This window comes from Centrocercus urophasianus, unplaced genomic scaffold (assembly GCF_019232065.1).
Source record: "Centrocercus urophasianus isolate 14NV4802_14NV808 unplaced genomic scaffold, USGS_Curo_1.0 seq_13, whole genome shotgun sequence".
In the NCBI taxonomy this organism is placed as follows: Eukaryota; Metazoa; Chordata; class Aves; order Galliformes; family Phasianidae; genus Centrocercus; species Centrocercus urophasianus.
This window is the reverse complement of record NW_024884475.1, coordinates 24100111-24121479: the sequence shown is the minus strand read 5'-3', so window position 1 is coordinate 24121479 and position 21369 is coordinate 24100111. Positions and strand designations below refer to the sequence as shown.

At 35.7% G+C, this 21369-nt stretch overlaps 1 protein-coding gene across 7 annotated transcripts in view; it reads right to left on the bottom strand.

Moving 5' to 3' along the window:
- Window positions 1–2048: 2048 nt before the first annotated feature.
- DCUN1D4 (defective in cullin neddylation 1 domain containing 4) overlaps window positions 2049–21369 on the bottom strand; it is a 36982-nt gene continuing 17661 nt past the window's right edge. For 5 of the 7 annotated variants that reach the window (XM_042812327.1, XM_042812329.1, XM_042812332.1 and 2 more), the window contains 7 exons: window positions 13943–14034; window positions 11640–11710; window positions 10012–10103; window positions 9031–9139; window positions 6991–7095; window positions 6457–6562; window positions 2049–6346 (listed from right to left, as the gene is read on the bottom strand). In XM_042812327.1, coding sequence (XP_042668261.1) covers window positions 6291–6346; window positions 6457–6562; window positions 6991–7095; window positions 9031–9139; window positions 10012–10103; window positions 11640–11710; window positions 13943–14034 — 631 coding nt within the window. In that variant the 3' untranslated portion in view covers window positions 2049–6290. The remainder of the gene's footprint in view (window positions 6347–6456; window positions 6563–6990; window positions 7096–9030; window positions 9140–10011; window positions 10104–11639; window positions 11711–13942; window positions 14035–21369) is intronic. The other 2 variants (XM_042812328.1, XM_042812330.1) reach the window with 1 other exon arrangement.

Sequence of the window (21369 nt, the reverse complement as noted above, 5' to 3'; positions counted from 1 at the left end):
GATACTGTATGAATTCTCAAACAAAGATTGGAGGTCTGACAGTATGTTGGTAATGGTCTGGGCACACCTTTCTTAGATGTGCTAAGCTCAAGGGTTGAAAAGACACTGTATCCCTCAGTCAATAAGTGCAGGAAAAAAACAAGTCTTACAAGTTGGTGGAGAAACTCAGAGTGAAACAAAACTTGGATTTTCAACTACTTGTTTCCAACACAGTGATAGTTAACAAGTTGTCTGCCACAGGCACAAAGCATTTCAGTCTTTCCAGAGAACATTAATTACTGGGCTAGAAAACAAACCTCAAATACAAAGACATTCACATTTAATCTACATATGATTAACATCAGAAACTATTTGGACAGCAATATAGAAATTTTCATAATACAGAAGACTGTGACTCACCTAATCATAAATAAAAGGAGAAGACAACATTCTTACGAGTGCTGAAGGCGATTCCAGCTTTGATCATCAACTTGAATTTACTGAAAAACAGCTTCCTAAATATAGTCTCCACATGAGAATATTTCTTAAAGACATTTACATTAAAATATTGTCAAAAACCTTCAGAGTGATAGCTTTAGTGCACAAAATTTAAAACAAAATCTTGAGGAATGTGTCCAAAATGTATATTTTATTCATTTTGTCAGGCTTTAAGAGACTGTTTCCCATTCAAAATCAGATACGGAACTCTGAAAGAAATATAAAACAGTAAGATTAACTAATGGTTCCTTTTAAAACTAAAGCCAAGAATGTGTAACATACATTTAGGCTGCAATTTTCATGTCCTAATGCTAACAACTTTTCTACTGCTCTGCTTAGGTATTATCACTTCTGCTTTACAAAGACCAACTCAAGAGCCCATTGTAAGTCAAATAATCAACAAAGTCTTCTAAAAGGTAAGAGAAAGACGTGTATTGAACTCATAACACACTTCCAGAAATAAATACCACTACATTCAAATACTAGTGGACTGGTCTTCTCTTCCAGTGTTACATTTGAATAATACCTGGAGTTTTCTTTAGCATATGCTCCACATCACAGGAAGGATAAGGTTGGAAGGGACTTGTGGAGGCCATCTGGTCCAGTATCTCTCTACTCAAGCAGAGCAGGGTGCCCAGGCCCATGTCCAGGAGGCTTCTTTAGATCTCCAAGAGGAGATTCCAGTCTCCCTGGACAATCTCTTCCAGCAGTCCTTCACTTTCACAGCGTAGAAGTGCATCCCAATGTTTAGAGAGAACGTCCTGCGCTCCAGTTTTTACCCATGGCCTCTTGACTTAGTGCTGGGCACCACTCAGGGCAGTCCATCTCCCTCTTCTTTGCACCCTCTCCTCACATACTTGTACACACTGATGGGATTCCACACACACTAAATCTTCTCCTTTCCAGACTGTACAATCCCAGCTCTCAAAACCTTCCCTCACACGAGCGGCACTTCTTTCCCTTCATCAACTTTATGGCCCTCCACTGGACTCTGTCCAGGAGATCCATATCTCTCTGGTACTGAGGAGCCCAAATCTGGACAGAGCATTCCAGGTCAGGCCTCACCAGTGTTGAATAAAAGGGAAGGATCACCACCCTCAACCTGATGAAGACACTCCCCCTCATGCAGTCCAAACATTAATCTTCTCTACCACAAAAACACATTGCTGACATGGTTCTACCTGGCATCCCGCAGGACCTATGTCAAAAGCCTATGTCAAAACAAGCAGGTAACAAACATACTACTTTAAGATTCCATCCTATAAAATGACAGGCAATTTCAGCAGCTTGCTGATTAAAAAAAAAAAAAAAAACAACAAAAAAACAAAGGTACAACAGCACTGCTTTACATTCACTCACCCCATTTGAAACATACCTGTTTTCAAATGTTTCAGGTATTAATCTGCTGTAAGGTTGTGAATAAGAATCACAAGACTGTGTATATTCTCCTTCAACAGAATTTTGGAGCCCAAGGAAGTTCTGTGCTAGATGATAAAGGTTTCCAGTGGAGGAGAAGCATACTCACATTAGAGAATTTCTGAAGCATGAACCACAGAAAAATCTTAACTCAGTTTCTGAAACCAACACAAATACTCTTTATTTGTGGGATTCCATTTTACATCAACACCAGCGAAAGTCCTAAAAATGAACTCGTTAGGTGGCATAACAGCATTTCCACCAGTTTGTAAGTCACAGGAGTTTAGCACACCTTATGCATGTAATACCCAAATAACTAAGACATAAAGCATTCACAGTTACAGGTTAACTGCTGTTCCAACAGCAGCTTCATTAGGAACTACTTGGTGACAACACACATACATACACACACACGCACATATATAGAGAGGGGAAAAAAATAAAACATATTTTGGTCTCAGTTACAATGACCTATTCAGTTGGTGAGTGGGTTCTATACACTTACATAGCAATTAGAATGGGTAAAACATAAGGCTTATAAAGAGGTATTTTAGCACTTACAATTAAAAGCAGGGCACATGGTAACCTTTAAAGCTGTCTATATGAATTTCAAGAGCATTTAACAACTTGTTAGACTTGTGACTAAGGGTCAACAGAAATCCAGGAGAACTCTCACATAACCCATTTACATAATTCCATTTCTTTCCCTCCAGAAAACGTAATTCAGGAATATTAACCAAGTAACAATGAGATAAAATCAATTTTGATTGTGCAAATATTATTTGTGTTAAAATAAAATGCGTTTAATTGTGATAAAATGGGAGATGCCTCCAGTTCTCTATATATGTCAGAAAAGGCCACATAAAGGTGACTAAAATATTTATTTTAGCTTAAAGACAGTCTTAAACAAGCTTTAACTGAAAGCTCAAATATATAAAGCATTTCAAGAAATTCCATCCTCCTCTACTTGCCTTTCTTGAAAACAAAACCTAACAACAACAACAAAAAATCAATAAGAATTAAAATTAGTATTTTAAGTTACAATATTTTTGCTGTATGATTAGACGTTCCTCAAATTAAATCTATGTATATTTGTTACTAATACTCTCTACAGCTATTTGGACAGTAAAGAGCTCTAAAAAGTTTGTTACCTATCAGCTCCTGTCTAATACTTAGTCTCTGGTTTCCTTTAATTAACTGTCTCTTCATTTTACATCTTCCAAGTACCAGGCATGAACTGCACATCAATCATCAAGTTTCTGCTACAAATGCAGTTATACTACATCAAAAGGATAAACACACAACCCGTGAACACATCTGCCAGAAAGACCTCCCAGTACTCATGAAATTAGGATATTCTGTATACTACTAAAGTGTGCATGGGATGGGGAAAGAGGGCGGAGGGGAAGTACATCAACAGTATGATAATATACTGAACTGAAAAGGAAACACCAAACTCGTACTAAAAGCAAGGTAAATTGAGTGGCTTAGTTAAGCTTCAACAAACTCAGTTAAGTTTCTACAATTATTTAAATATGAGAGAATTCCTTCAAAATGCAATACCTTGCAGTGTTGGGGTTCTCTGTGGGTCAGAAAATGCAGCAAAAACAGAAGGATGGATAACAGGGATAGTTATTAGGCCTTCTTTTTTTTTTTTTTTTTTTTTTTTTTCAGACCATTTCTTTCCATTCCTGTACATTTTAGTAAAGTTGCCAACAAGCTGTAATTGCATTTGTGGTTTACCTTACTTATGGTCATTATAAATCAGTCACTGAACACAAATTCATCTTGGCTGTGAATGGAAGACAAAATGGGCAATATCTAATCTGTTCCCAAACACATTCTTCCTTTCCATTGCTCCCAATTACTTTTATCCAAAGAGGAAAATGGAAAGTTTACTCACACAGAGTGAGCACTTTGACGTTTCTTTTTCTCTCTTTTCTTTGCTTTCAAACTTTGTATCCTGCAAAACATTACGTAAACCTTGAAAAAGAGCACCCAGTTAAGCTGAACAGATTTCTGCTGACCCTGTTATGTGAAAATTACACCAGTAACAGTAATAGATTAAGTGTCTTTGGCTCTTGCTTCCATTACTGGAAGCCAAATTTTTGTGACATACAAAACTTTTAATGCAAACCTTGTATTTTAGCAGTATTCATGCTAATTTGTGCTAAATTCTATTGTCAGTAACTAGCCTAACATTTAAGAAAATTACAATATTTCACTTAAGATTTTAGCAAAGACAGTGTAGCCTGATGTTACAAGTTATATTGCTTCCAAAGTCATTCTTTAAGAACTAAATCAGCAGTTCCACTGATATTTACTTATAGTTATTCTATGATAATATACACATTTACATCAGAAGTCTTATTAAAATGTGTAAGAGGCTTATTGTAAACATTAAATACCACACTTCACTGAATTAATTTCTTGTGCAAAATTGGCATCAAACATGGAATTAAGATTATGTGTATTAATAAGGAGAAAGCAACGACTATGTATGTTTCACCAATACTAACTTTAAAGGGTGCTATGTATTTATTTAGTGTCATGGAAATCCAAAGGTGACTATTTCATTGGAAATGGTAGTACTTTCTTCTTAGCTTCATGAAATTCCAGGTTTTGTATATGTATACATAGTGTATACTTATGTATATACAAATACACACAAACACACACGAACAATTTTTGTCTTTGGCAGCTTAGTCTGACAAACAAAAACCACCAACTAAACACAGATTTGACCACAATTAAACCACCCATACCAACAGGTACAACATCCCAGACCAGGGCAGTAAACCAATATGCTTCTGCAGAACTAATCCTGAAAGTAGCCGAGTTAGTGACAGTTGTTCCTGACTTTGGTGATATCAGAATGGGACAGCTGAAAATTTCACATTCAACCTAAAAACACACCCTTCCCCTCACATACCCTGGCTTGCGTTCTGAGAAATATCTAAACTGCCAATGCCTCATTAAATATTTCTACAGAAAAGTAATGCTGTTCTTCGTTTTGAAGTGCCCACTGGCCCTTTTATGTTACATGTTCCATGAATTAATATGGAACATTTTATTAAATGCTTAGAAAATGAAGTTTAATAGCACCGGATCCTTCAAGAACTGATCTATAAAAGTTAACGCTGACATTTTTTTAATAAAGAAGAGTAAGGCAAAGACAAGGCAACAAAAATATAGCAATTAAGCATCATCCCACTCACTCGGTCATTTTTGCCAAAGTAATCACTAGAACTGTCCCACACAGATAAAGAAATCAGAGAAATAGGAAGTGGTCCCTAATAGAAAGTAGTCATTTAATACTGGTGTTTAACGTGCCCATTGCCTGCAATGGACATCCTGCTAGGGAATTCCAATCCCCAGCATGAAAGAAAAAGCAACATTTTGACGACACGTTTAATTACTCAGAAACATAAAGTTAGAGACCATGTGAAAGACCAACGTTACAAATCAGAAAAGAGAAATCTCTATTACCTATTTGCTAGAGGTAAGCAGATTTTATTCCCCAGACCACTATTTTTAGCGAGAACTTTCACTATATTGCAACAAAATCCAAACACTCTTGGTACAACAAAAATTAAAAGGAGTATGCCAAAGGCAATTTACAAAAGTCTAAAACCCATTTTTTAAAAGGTACTTTAATTTGTTCAATTGTACCTGTAACGACTACTGCAGTTTTAACATTAAAAAGTCAGTACTTTTTCTTCAAATGGAAATAAACTGTGGCATGTACAACTACTACAGTGATTTAATATTTATATATGATTTTTGTTGTTTTTAAGACATCAATGCTTCATTCCTATTAAGCAATAGGTCAAGTTTGGCGAATTTCCGTTAAGAAAGTCACTGCATGTCTTCTCCCCTCAGAAATTGGCATCTCAAATAGTAACATTAAAATTGACAATAGTTCTTCATCGTAACTATGTCCGAGCAGTCTGTCCATTTTCTGAAATGCTACATTTGAGACCAAAAGAAAAGCAAAATAACTAAAGTTTCAACAAACATGTAAGTGATGACTAGAAATATGCCACAAAATTATTTTAACAATACATTTCTGCAGAAATAATCCCTAGTTGAAGCTTTTTTTTTTTTTATACACATATACAAAATTTCGACAGCAATATACACATAATCACAGTGAAGACGCTGGCAAGTCCACCAATTTGTAGTGTAAATACAAAATGCAAAGCAGCCTTCAAAGAGAACAATGCTACACAGCAAGCATAGCTAGCTTGTTAAATGGCAAACACCAAAAGTTCCCTGCAAAAGGAACGCAGTGCAAGAAAAGCAGCATGCACTTTGATACAAATAGCAGTTTATGGCTAATGGTTGACATAACTGTGGTAACAGTGACTCTTGAGTGGCTGTGCATAGTTGAACTCCTACGTCATTTGCTTTCCTTTATACCATTCCACAAACTCATCCAACAATACTGGCCCTGTAGAGAGATCAAATAACTGCATTTTACAAAACTTCATAAAAGAGCACCAAATGACTAAGCTCAGAGAAATAAATTATTTTAAAATACCAACATATGGTAGTACTTACAGGCTCCATCTTCATCATAATTACTGAGGTCAAGGTTGATTGTTCTGCTGAATTCAAGAACGTTACACCATTGGTCCTTATTGATAACTTTGTATTTTGATTGCTGCTTGAGGGAAGAAACAGAAGTTACTGAAACACATCTTCAACTCCTTCAAATTCAGTTTTCATGCAGGAAATTTAAGCCTTGGAATGAATTATCATTATTTGCATCTCATCTAAAATTAAATAGGATTAAAAAAGCCACTAAACCATCAAATTAGTATTGAATAACGTATGTTTCACTTTAAGCCACCATTTAGTGGACAAATGCATCAAAAAAGAACAGAAGTCAAGAAGTAATCAAAGACATTTTATACTCTGTCTTGCACCAAATAAAGATCAACAGAATAGGGATTTGAAAAACAAAAAGAAAGAAATTATAACCAGTCACAAATGCCATTTTGGGAGTGTTAGTATAATTTAATTCAGAAAAAAAACCTATTCATTCCATATCTAAGTCAAATAGATAGACAAAGTCTGCTTCAACATCCTTACCTCTAGAAACTGATGAAATACTGGAAAAAGAGACCATGTTTTTCCTAAAAGAAGGCCTAACATACATTTGGCAGTATTTATGTCTAGGCTGCGCTGGTCCTTTTCCTGCATGAAATGGAAAAAAGCCAAAAGGGAAAAACAAAACAAAACAAAAAAAAAAACAAAAAAAAAAACAACACCATAAAAAACATTTATTTACAGCAATATCAAACACTTTTTTTTTTTTTTTTTTTAATTAAAACCCAACATTCCTCACAGCTAATGGCTTGCTGTAGAGGATGCCTTCCATAGCAGTGACAGTTATTTGAGAAAGTCTTACTGATGAGGCATGTATTTCTGTTTGTGACCTCCTAACTTTCTAGAAAAACAACAGCCATACCCATGTTTGTATGCATGCATCTGCACGGCCATAGGAGTCTTAAAGCAGCATCACTGCACATATTTCCTGAGGTTTTCTTACAACATGAACACAACACGACCTGTCAGAAGGTAACTAAGCAGCTATCAGTTAACAACCACTATGTGAAAGTGATCAGAGGAGGTTCCTTGTTCTGTTATTCTACTGATCACATTAAATTCAGATTAAATGAATTCTCAAACAAGCACAGGTAACACGATACTGTAACATATAGCAAATGGAGACTTCTCTCAAAACTGTTCCAGCTTTATGCCAATTTAGCAGCAGTTACATTGAGGCTTGCAGGGCCAGGATTTAATTTCTTGTTGTCTGTTCTTGCTTGTGTGTTATTTTGTCTTTTAAAGAAAAAACATCACCATCTGTATCTAGCAGATTCATTACACCTGACTAGTAGGAAAGTTTTAGTAACTTGAAAACATGACTTTGGTACATCTTAGAAGTTCTGTTGATATGATTTGCAAGTTGCAATCTTATCAACTTGCAAATCTACAGTTTTGTGGTTTTTCGTTTTTTTTTTTGTTTTGTTTTTTTCAAAAGAAGTCAGAACATCTGACTGTGTTAGAAACCCTTCTTGAGAGCACTGTTTGTCAGATCCATTTGCACGTCTTGAAAACCATCCACTGACCTCTTCAGAAATGATTTGATGGCCTGTCATTTATTTTTGATAGGTCACCAGCTGGCACAGATTTGCTATTAGTAAAACTTTTTTTTTTTTAATCAATTCAATATATTTCACCAGTATCTTGAACTTCCTTGGCAATGTTAAGTAATTCTAACCTCTGTATTTTATTTTCAGCAGAATTACCAGAATAAGCCTTCACACAACGTACTTGATTCTGGCTGGGACAGAATTAATTTTCTCCACAGCAACTTGTCTGGTGATGTGTTCTGTGTCTTCGACCAAAATAAAGTTGATAATACAGCAATGTTTTATCCATTGCTAAACTGTGTTTGCATAACATCAAGTCCTTTGCTGTTTCTCCCTCTGCCCACCCAGTGAATAGACAGAAGATGAGCAAGAGCTTGGGCAGGCAGATGTAACCAGGCAGATGACCCAAATCAACCAAAGAGATCCTCCATGCCTTACAGCATCATGCTCAGCAACAAAAGCGAGAGAGCAGATTTAGGGAAGTTATTCATCTGTCTAGGTCTACCTGTGGAAGACAGTGAACAACTGTCTTTGCAGCACTTGCTTTTTTCCATTTTTTTTTTTTTTCTATTTCCACTTCTCCTTCACTTAATGAACACTTACTGCAGCTCACACATTTTGCTTGCTTTTACTCTTCCCTCTGCTGATATCAGGACATTGTTTTCATGTTGTTTCATAAATGTTAAGAACATAACTGATGATCTTCCAAGAATTTTTAAAACCAATAGTTATATTATAATCACCTCTCAACATATTTATTATTTTTACCACTTGCATAAAAGGCTGAAATGCCTTGCTGTTTTGAATGTTTATGCACAGAAAACTCAAACAGTAAGAAAAAAAAAAGTGATTATAACACAAACATTTGTTAAGAGAGAATCTTGATTGATATCTTAAGAGAAACATATTTACTCTTAAGCATTATCTATCAAATAAAGTTTAGTTTTATACATTAGCATTCTCCAGTACTTACCCGTGCAAAGTCAAATGCATATCTATAAATAAGTTTAAAATTGGTAGGCTCATTTAATAAAGATCTCAAGCAATCCAGAGAATTTCTCAATTTTTCTGTAGTATCACATCTGAAAGAAAAGCAAAGAATGAATTCATAGTCTACATTCTTACACAGATGTCTGATGTTCTTAGAAAAAGAATCTTAACATATATCCCCAACACTGCATAAAATATGAAGGCATAAGTTTGCCTGCTTAAGATGCCTTGATTTAACCCACAGGACAAAACAAGTAGATAAACTAGCGAAGTCTTATGCTTGCACTGTCATAAAAAATTGTTTGAAGCTGTAGAAAATGCACTTCCCATGAAATTAAACCACAAATTCGTCTACAAAAGGAAACCAACCAACAAACCACAGAAGGGAAACAATACTTCCATAGCTTCAGCAAAGCTATAGAACTTCCTAAAGTTTTGGTGATCTGTAAAGATAAGCCAAAACATAGTTCTTTCCCCCCAGCTCTATGAAATGTAGTTATTCAACTACTTCTATGTTAATTATGCCATAAGACCGCAACTGGAGAACGCAACTCCTAGAAAGAACACAAAAATGCAGTCACAAAAAACGCTTGCAATGTTTAGCATTTATTTTAAACTGAATATGCTCTAACAACATACCAATATCTAACACTCATACAATGACAGTAAAGCTCAGAAACAAATAGGTCCTACCCAGTGACAAAGACAGATGTCCTTGCAAACGTCCCTCATTGTATTTCTGTTTTCTTGAGGCTGCAGACATTTTAAAAGTATGTCAAGCAAGCAGCAGCCAGGTTTCAAGTTATCTTTGAATGAGCCATATCACCAGAAGCAGTGACAAAGTGACACTGCTTCTGCTCTAAAGTAGAGCACTCTGTTTTAAGTTATGATTAAAACATCAAAGTGCATTTTTTCTACAACAACCTGTATTTACTATTAGAAAGAGTTTTTTCAAAGCACTTACTGTAATGATGTCATTCCTTTTAACCATTCTTGTAATGTGAAGTAGCCCATGTTTTGTGCATCCAACTTCCATGCTAATACAAGCATTACTACCTATTTCAGAGGAAAAAATAGGAAAGCTGAAGAGAATCAACAAAACTATGTGCATATTTTTCAGTTGCTGTTTAGCAGGCTACAAGTACTTTCTTTACTCAAATAAACAAAACATTCAGAACTTTGCTATTGGGCAGCTATTTAAAAGTTAAATCTGAATACAACAAACCTGCACGATTCAAACCATAAGATTCCAGCACGAAGATAGAAAGTTGGTTAGGTTAGTCACATTACTTCAAGGGAGCATGCACAGAATGTCACAGTAGTAAGCTAATGTGCATTGCAACCATGAGGAAGATGAGCCAGCACAGGCTACAGAAAATGTTTCCCAAATTTATTAAATCTAAGCACTAACTTAAGACAAGTTACATTTGTTAAATTCATCTAGATGAGCATCCATTGCAATCCATAAGCTTTATGAAATTCAATTGTTCTAAAGGTGATAATGATCCCACATGAATCCAGCTACCACAAGGTACTGTCAACTCCACCTAATTCTGCAAGTCTGAACTGAGGTATAATTCAAGTAGATGTTAAGCACATTGAATGAACTAACACTAGCACATATCAATCCACAGGCTGATTCATAATTGCTTCAATTTTGCCCCAAAGGAAACAGAATCCTTTTAATATCTCACATAGAACACAGAAGCAATGGAGAAGCAATAAATTTGGAAAAGTGATATTGGAAGATTACTGTCATATTCAGGATACTTAAGATATACGCATGGAAAAAGTGGCAGGCAACTATCCCTGCAGACTAGAAAAAAAAAAAAAGTGTAATCAATTTCAATTTGCAACTCTGGCTAATACTAGTGCAGCTCTATACTGTTAATGCAAAGTCAGGATATCTACTTATATAACTGAAATGTGTCTATCAATCTCAAGGGTTTACCACACTAATAAATTCCAAGGGTAGCAAATTTCATCTTATATTACCAGCAAAACATTCAACTTAAATCTCATTTTAACCAATGAGACATGATTTACAAATCTTGCAAAAGATGGGACTTGCACATATGTTTTTAAAAGTATATATTAGACACCAGAAAAAAAGCTGCAAAAGGTATAGCTATTTGTTTCCTAAAATTCCCTCTCTCCTTCATGTATATATAAACATAAAAATAAAACTTCACCTTACTTGGGTTTTGAAACAGCATAATGGGATTGCTAATACTGCTCACAATATTCAAACCACCTTTCTCCCATAGAAAACATTAGCTGGTAGTTGTGTCAAATCTCCAGTGCAGTCTCTTTCTACACTTTCATTTCTTTCTTTTGGGAGGAGGAGTGAGGGAAACAATGGGGGGGAAGGTGTGGCAAAGGCAAACTGAGTTTTTAGTCAACTTAACAATTCCAGTTTCAGAACAAAGGCAAGTTGGTTCCAAATGTGCACTTAAGCCTCTCTGGTTTATATTTCTTTCTCTCCCAAAGATTCTATTCGAATTTCTTTTATTCTTGATGGAAAACAAGGAGAAGTTAGGTTCATCAACATCATAACACACTATGCATCTTCTGAATGGACTTCAAACTTACGTTTTCTGGTTCAACTCCAATGTCCTCACAGAATTTCTCCATACCTTCTGGCCCTACAATGTCATCAGTGCCTGCAAAGAAAATGCACTTTACATATCTCTGAGAATGATAATGGACTGATCTTTAGAGCATAAGAGAAATTTAATCACAGTGATCACAATCTGAACTTTCATAAACTCTAGGCAGGTTTATTTGGCATGCAATAAGTATTTCCCCACTTACAATTAGACGTGGATACACATGTATCTTTATCTCACCTTTGGAAACAAAGACAGAAAAACTACAGAACAAATTTTCACACTTGCTAACATCTTTTATTCCACCCAGTTACCAAGACAATCTTACAGTAGTACATGAATAAGATCTTTAACAATACAGACTAGCAGAACATCCAGGTAATATCAGCATGGTTAAATGAGTGAACAATGATTACTGAAATGATTACTGAAACTCATTTCTTAGCTTGAATCTCTACTGTTATCATAGCATTGTATCACGTAAGATTACGGTATCTGGATATCTATGACACAAGAGACTCATTCCCAGAATCTTACTCTACTGTTTCATTCACACACTAACTCTATAAAATGTTACTACCAAAAAGACTCTGAAATAAAAATGTCATGTTCCTATTTATCTACATGGCAGTAATACTACAGCTGCACATTACGTGAATTTTAGTTACTGCAGGGGGAAATGAAAATATGAATTACACATAGCTGTATCTTTGCTGACTTAAAATGAAAAAAGGTTCAAAAACAGATGTCATTAAAAGACTCTATTTTTTTAGATGTTTGTAGCATCTACATTACATTGAAAAAAGTTGTAGGCATAACTGTACTGCTTTTTTTTAATATACTACATATTTGGACTATTTTTTTTAGAATTATTTCATTCACATTAAGAAGGGCTTACTTTGGGAAGAAAAGCATTAGAGGTTGACACCCGCACTTCTATTCAATACAAAGAGTACAAGAAAGAGGTATGAAAAGGAAAATAATTCTAAGTTTTACTATGAGGCCACCTACTATTCTAGAAATAACAAGGTTTTATTAAATATTTTCCCATCTTCCTATGACATCCTTCCATTCACACTTCTGACTGTAATCAAACTCCTTCAAAATAAAATTAATTCTGTAATAAAGACACACTAGAGAAAATAAACAACAAATCCAGTGCTGTCTGCAGATGTAAAGGAGAAGACTTTAAGAAGGGAGCACAGAAGAAATTATAACTAAAAAAAAAAAAAACTTTCATTTTTTACAATGTTATTCAGTACAATAAACAAGATCATACTCTCCACTTTTCTGTTATAGCTTGGTGTATGCAGGCAATGGAAAAATCAAAAGATCTTTCATACACATCCTTCCTTTCACCCCTTCTCCACCAAAGTCGTGATAAAAATGAGTTATTCCTGTTGCTAGAGTAAAAAAAATAAATAAATCAAGAGCATCAGAACGGTGCAGAATCTAACAGGTAAGGTTTGGCTTGAAATTGTCTGAATCTCTTTTCACAGACTGCCACAGACATGTGAGATCTCAAACTACTTAACTTTATTAGAAGAAGAAAAATAATTTATTACGTCAAATTAAGTCATTCTTCATTACACATGAGGAAAGACAAAAAAGAACAAACTGAGCAATGTTATCCAAAACAACAGCAGAAAACTTTAAGATGACCTTGTATCCTTTGTCAAACACCTATTTCATTTCCTTTTGGTCTTCTTTACAGTCATGAGATTTTTTTTTCCCCATACTTGAAGTTCTCCCCGTCAGAAAAGCACGTGTAAAAACAATGAAAACAAATCATGACCAATGACTTCACTCACTGTTAATGGATGAGCTGTTGGGACCATTGATCATAATCAATAACCCTGCAATACCTGAAGAAGTTCTCATACATTAAAGCAATAGTAAGTAATTTGGTTGACCCTCTTTGTACCTTCTAATGGAATACTATTTAAAGACTGTTACAGGACGCTTGTGTTTCTTTGTTTCTATGTTCGAAACCAGAAACACCAGATTTAGCAGCAACAGTTAATATTACTACCTCTGCTACCTTTTTATTTAGTTTAGTTATTTTTACATTACAAACGTACCTTCCCTAGGAATGGTTTTACACTACTCAGTGTTAACACAGCAGGTGGAGTAACTTATAGAGACAGAGAGGCAACACTTTGTACAGAAGTACAATTTTAAATATAAATTAGAATAGTTAAATATGCTCTTTCATCCAGCTCACTTAATGCAGTTAAGTTTATAGGTTAAATTGTTATTGAGAAGAAACTCACATTTCACACTTACCTGCATATTCATAGAACCATTCTAAGCATCTTTTACTCGAAAAGACTTCCTCTTCTGCTTTTATTCTAGTGGAATCATATTTTCTATACATTCTTAAAAAAAAAAAAAAAAAAAGAAAGAAAAGAAAACAAATAATTAGTACTGCAAAGTTTAAAAAGCAACAGTTTAGTCAACAGCCATTGTAAGCATGAACCATCCTAACCACAAAAATAGCCCGGTCCAGATTCAACCCCAAATATCATATATGCAATATATGCAAGTCCAAGTAAGACTTGTGCATACTACTAGCTACCATATTCAACTGACAGGCTGCAATTTGGTTGTGGGTCTAAACCCACAGTAACTCCATGTTATTGTTAACTGTAGTCCTACCTGTAGGTGTATGCAGACTTCATGCATTATTTATTAACTATGGAGAACTGAACACTCTTTTTGCCTCTTCAAAAATTCTAGAAAAGGCATAAAGAGCAAAACAGGCATAACCCATAGTAACATTACTTTACAGGCAGTAAGTTGGTAACAAGATAAAACAAAACAAAAAATAAAAAAAATAAAAAAAATCAAACAACAGAGAGAGGAGGTCACAGGTCCCCACTGACAGTAATTCAAAGAACCCCAGTCATCATAGGTTGTATCAACAGTTATCTGAAAATTTAAATCAGTAGTGCTTCCTTCCTCACAGAGATGACCGACAAGGTAATGTACCCCTCAGACAAACCTAAAGAATTTTAACTGCTTTCAAGAAATAACACTGAAACACCAGCCTCCTGAATTAAGTATCTGAATCATATAAAACACACACAATGTGTGACAGAAATTACTCAATCCTCTTTAAGCTTTTCTGGATCAGAGAACACCACTTTGCGGGAGATTGTTAAAGAGATAGACTCAGCAATGCAAGTAGTTGTTCAATGCTGCACAGTCTGATCCATTTCCATCACTCTACAATAGCTTAGGCTAAAAGATGGAAAAGAGCTGAGGAGCAAAGATGAGAGAAGCAAGCCATGAACAGTTCTGTAAGTGCTCCGAACATGCAGCCTTTCCTCTCAAAGTATCAAACCTTGCTGGGGCAGACAACCAAGCTGCTAACTGGTTTCACGATCATTTCTGAAACAACTTCGTGAAATTAAATGGATTTGATTTCATCACCATTTTGTCTTTCCAGCCAGACATGTGCAAGATCTCTCTACTTACACAATTGAAGTACAATCATTTTCTGCTAGCAGCATTTTCCACCCAGCTGTATGTTTCTATCCAGTAAAAGGTACATATTGCACTGACAGTAGCACAAAGAACTATTTTATGTTTATTGTCATCATTTTTTTTTTAAAGCAACTATTAGAAAAGTAATAATGGTCACAAGAAAATTATAACCTACTAATTAGAAGAAAAAAATAAAGGAAGATCTTTAGAAATATCAAGATTGAAGGAAAAATCTACATTGCACTAAAACATGCTGACCTTCAAGAAACAAAAACTCAGCAGATAAATGAGCCATGCATCTCAAAAACACATATTGATATACTCAAGACTTGGTTTACTCTTTATTTGATTTTGGAAACACTTTTTCTTAGTTGAATTACATAATATGCATAACCTTTATTGCAGTTGCAAAAGAACAGGATGACTTTGCTGCCCAATAAGGAATCAACCAAGCCAGAAGGTATTAGGTCAGATAAAGACAAAGCTGGAGCCACCTCCTACCTTGAACTCTCCCCACCTACTTTTTTTTTTTTTTTTTTTTTTTTTCTTTTTTTTGGAAGCAGTCTGAAAAAAAAAAAGCGTTCTCATAGTTGCAGAATTAACTATGATTAGGAATGACTCATCCAACATGTTTCAGGATATTCTGAATTCAGAGGAAGCAGAAGAAGAAAGCATAGAGACAAAGAAAGGCATTCTGCTACATTGACAAAAGTTTAATTATTCAATATCCCCTTATTTTTGTTGCAAATATGACAAAACTCTAACTGGAATATAAACTTGAAAATTGATAGCAGCAGGAGTTTAAACATGGAAAGCTAGTGTAGCTCCCTAAGATAGAATGATACTGCAAGACTGGGGCTGATAAGAAAGTGCCTCCCCTGATTCCTCATTTAACTTGTCTACACAGTGGCTATCAGTAAGTGAACAGTGGGTCTGGGAAGGACCCCTCAAGAAACATGTTGACAGAGCTCTTGATCATCTGAGTATTACAGAAAAAGAATTCCTGCTTTTTCAATTGGCAGAATTAAATACTGTAGCCTGAACCAAGATACCAGTGATGACAGGCAGAGTAAGAGGAACAGAAAATCGAAACATAACAAAATACCTCTTTTCATCCATTCACTGTATCTACATTTAGCAAGTTTTCATAGAACTGACATGGATTTGCTGTGTTTAAAGCTAAAGTCACTGTTTAGGAACTGAAGGAAACAATGACAATAATAAGTTCACACGTCCAACATGTGACCAGATAACTCCATACCTGGCCAGTGGAGTCTGACTTCTCAGAACCCAGAACTGATCAGATATCTCAAGCTATGATGCTAATAACTAACTACTTCACAAAATTCAAAAATTAGAAACGATATCATCTTGGGCTGCTCTCATCTCTGCTGTAAACTACAACCATACAACAAAGGTGGCTGGATGAATTCCACGTCATTCTCTCAGTCTAAGGGAAGTAACAACACAGCATATATTTTATAAGACATAGATCATTTGAGAAGGAAAATGACAGAAGCAAGCACACCAAAGCAAACCTGATATTAGTTAGCTCTCACATATAGAAATGAAGCTCATCCTCACACCACCTACTGTAAATAGCAAATGGGTTTCTCCTTCCAGTCTAGACAAACCAGCTATTTCTATTAGAGAATCCTAATCCCTAGAGTGCATTGGGAAGTGAGATGAGAGCAAGTTACAAACAATTAACTGGGTAAGTATCTGAGATCACAGCCCAGGACAGTTCTGTTCAATGTCACTGCAAACTCAACCTGGTAGCACTGGGTGAGGGTGGTTCCAGAGACTGTGCTCTCTGAACTAACATCAATATAGATTTACGTGCACAGAGGAAAACCACAAACCACCAGAAAAGTCTGGCACTGACTTTGGATAACAGAATATTTATTCTGTCTTCAGAATTTCTCTGCACACACTATAAGACAATGCGTTTTGTGCTAAGGATGGTGCCCATTGCTACACAAATGAATACAAACTGCCAGAGCGCACAGGTTGGATGCCTGAGAACTCTTTGAGAACCAAACATCTACCAAACAGATCTTTGGTTTACTCAAGTCCTCGATGGCTCACAGTTTTCTCACAATGCCAAGCATCAGTACCTTAGAACAGATATACAACAACTACACCAACTACATCACAGATTAGCAATTTGCTTATGCACTGATGGTCCATAAGAGAAACCTATACAATTTCAGGCACACATCAGAAGCAAAAGAACACACACATATTCACTCAGACTTCCAATTTTAGCAATTGCCTCATATATAACATAGTAAACCACGTTTAAAAAAAAAAAATGTTCTACTATTAACAAGGTGTGACAAAGACTGTCCAGAGCAACACTCACGATAAATTCACTTGACAGATAATTCTTTCCTATCAATGTGCCATATTCCTCCCTAAATAAAAGGTTCACAGTTATCTCTTAAAACTTAAACTAACATTTTAAATTTAACAAAATTCACTTAAGGGATCATATAAGAGCATATACCGACAGTCACACATCTAGTTTCTGCACAACTATTAAGTCCAGCTCAATTAAAAGGTACAGAAACAGAGAAAATTAGACCTATTTGAATAGGCCTATTAGGCCTATTTGAAAAGCTCTACTTCAAGGAATAAAGTCTAGACACCTATGATAATTGGCAACACAAGCTGCCTGCCTGCAGTAGAATAAAGAAGCCTATCAACACTACTGATTTTGAAAACTTCCAGGGTTATACCCTCCTGTCTTACTTTCCCACATTAGTAGTACAGCACTGACTGTGTTTTAAAAATTTAAGTTTTTTTCACTACAGAGTATAGAGCTTGCAACTCAAGTAATAAATCTGCTTTTCATATCATCATTTCCTTATGTGGTCCACACACAGCTTTCAGGGAAGCAGTTGTATTTCCCCAGTTTTCAACAGTCTAAGGTCCAAATATACATTACTGTCAGTTTTTTCCCTCAGCATGATTCTGGAGAAAAGAGTAGAAATATTTTTAAATGAGACTATTAGAAAGAAGACATTATGTTACATATCTCTGTTTTTTCCTATGGAGCAGACATTCTTTGCTTAGAGACTGCATAACAGATATGCAGATAGACAGCAGGGACTAAACTCTTACCTAGCAACCATCTTTACATCAAACATTTAACCCTCTGTAAGACCCTTAACATTATGATGAAAGAGCAGCATGCAGAACACATATCTTAAAATCCAAATTGAGAATACTCTGGAGTGTGAGAATTCGAAGTCCAATAAGGTCAAGACTGCCAAACAGAGAAGGAAATAAAATGCCTTCAAGTCATTATGTTCTGATAGGTGTGCACTGAAAGGTCTACTTTCCAATACAATTCTCTAAAATGGGATAAATCTTACTGTAATCTAGAGATGAACACACTGAATTATTTTCACTGTTCATCTTCCAGCAAAAAAAACACTTCCTCCCACTAAAATATCACATTCATGTTTCAAGGTGAAATTATGAATAATAACTAACAGAATTCAAGCTCTTATAGTGTAAGGATGGGATGCTAAAGAAAGAAAGAATCTTTGTTTTCCATAGTTAGTCTACACATGAAATCAGTTCTCCAAATAACCACAATAACATCTAGATTTGTTTCTATAAACGCTTTTCTTCAAAAGGCATCATCATCATTCTACTGGTTATTCCAAAATGAGGGTGTATCCCTAAAAAAGTGAAAATAGAAATGAAACCAAAAGTGAAAGCTATTATGAGTTCCCTGGTACCACATTTGTTTAGAGTTTATGAAGATAAGAGCCTTTCAAAATCTTTTTTCAGTACAGAACCCTGCTGCAATAAGCTTTCTGCAAAGAATATGCACCTCGAAAGTATTCCTATTAGTACTCCTATAACTGAAGGAAATATAGAAACACAAAAAGTGAAGATTGAAAAGATCATCCAATTAAACTATTCATGTAAGGATTATATATGTATGCTTGTGTGTGTGTAGAAAAATCAGGGGAAGTTATCAACATTTGGTTTTTGCTTTGCTGACACCCTTAACAATGACAATCCATTGGTAATCTTTAGAGTACCATCCAACATTTTCACACTGAAAGCAAATGAGAGATGAGCAATTACTGAATTCGTTAACATTCCTCTACAACATACAAAACTTAGATAATTCCAAAAACATTTCAAGCAACAAATCCTCTCTCCGATAGGAAATATCATTTCTCCTGTAGATAATACATTTTGTTTTTCATGAAAAGTAGACATTCAGGAAGACCCTGACTACCTTTTTTCAGTTAACAGTACAGATTCCATATAGGCTGATGTCCCCTGAAAGCTTATCCTGAATTATCAGTACGAAGTTTCAAGCAAGTCTGCATCTAAAAAGAGAGCAATGGTAAAGAAGCAGGCCTAGAAGCCCCTTAATCTATATACACTGGCATTAAACTACCTGCACAATTTTTATCATATAAAGCATCCACACATTGTCAGAAGCAATAGCTTTAGAGATAAGCAGGCTCACAAGAGCACACTGCTGCAGAAATTCCTAATTTCATATTGGTTTCTGTCTAACACACTGAAATGTCCAAACTTGGGGAGGGCGGGAAAAAACAAACAGGAGCTCTATCCAAAATGCAGAGAAGAAATGACTTGCTCAAAAAACATTAAGCCAGATTTGAAGAAATACTCAAAAGAAAATACAGTTCTAAAATAGAGCTGAACATTCAGGAAATTAATTCATATTGCCAGGTCTGGTGAAACACAAGCTATTTTCTTGAAGATCAAAGCAAGAGAAAGGAAACAAAGGGAAGCTGAGGAAGCCCGAAAACCTTAGAAGTTAAGAAGGAAAACAAAAATTGGAACCACATCAGAGGAGGATATTCCCCTCTGGCTCACAGCTGACAGAATCTGGTTTCACCTGCGCTTCTAAAAGCAGGCAGAGGTTTTCCCCTGAAGTAAACTTTAGATGGCAGTAGAATGAAGACTAGATCCATTAGGTACAAACTGAAAGGCAGACGGAAAAAGCATTCGAATTACGCTTTCAAAAAGCTCTTAGTGATTACATGAACTACTAACAGAGTAAGAAATCAGCTTTTCATCATTTTCTTATATGAATTACACAGATCAGTATCTTCTACTACAGACAATCTTCCTAGGGGTGTTAAATTGTTTTGTTTTGCTGTCAGGGTCTCGCCAAATGGAGGTTATTTAAATTTTGTAAACATCTCTACTTAGATTCTAGAAACATTTAATTCTATTCTTACTTCTAATATTTCTCAAAAACCAGAAAAAAATATTAAGAACATGTAATGTTTTTCTGCTCTTGCTAGTTTTACATACTCAAAGCAATGAAAGGGAGTTTTAAATCTTTCTTCTGCCTCAGCAGATCACTTAATAAATTCCAGGGCAGCTACAGTTGTGCAACCCTATTGAGCACAATGGAGTTATAGAGGCATAACTAGAGTCTTAATTTGGCTGCTAGCATTTTTATTACTCACGCTAGTGAATAAAAAGGAAAGTATGCAGCCTCATTTCAGGTTGACAGGGGAAACGCATCTTTTCACCTTTCTGAAGGTGCATGTTACAGAAGCTTGAGTTTTCTGAGTCACCTGTAACACATGAATGTAATAAAGCCAAATATTCAGGTAGTACACAACACTTTCCAACACCAAGATACTGTTTAAGTATGCTATAGCCCTCTCCCTAGCATGTGATGGCACCTACCGTGCAGGAGCGCACAGTCTCCCACAAGTTATGATCTTATTTCACATAAGTAATTGCACAAAAGGAGCACACTCAGAGGATGCTGAAGGACTGAGGCTGACGGAACACTCAGAGAAAATCTAGCATTTCCAGCACAGTCAGCTATGCAGCACCTGTGCCAAAAGAGCACAATGATCCTCCACAGTTATAACCCGCATGCACTTCCATTGCTCAGAGGGAACAGCACTGCCTCAATCAGTGCTCCACCATTAACCTTGCCCGAGCAATATTCAACTTTCTCTTGCATCATCAGCATAAAACCACCAGCACAAAAGGGAAAGATTAGCAGAATTTCAGGTAAGACTGTGGCTGCAAATAGCCCACAACTACATTCACTTTTTTTTTACATATGAAGACATCACTGTATCTCTTACAAGCCTTTGAACAAGCAAGTACATCTATTTTGACACTGGCAAACAAGAACGTAAGTTCCCTACAAGCCTGTTATACGGCTAGAAAAAGGTGAGAAGCAAACTGAAACC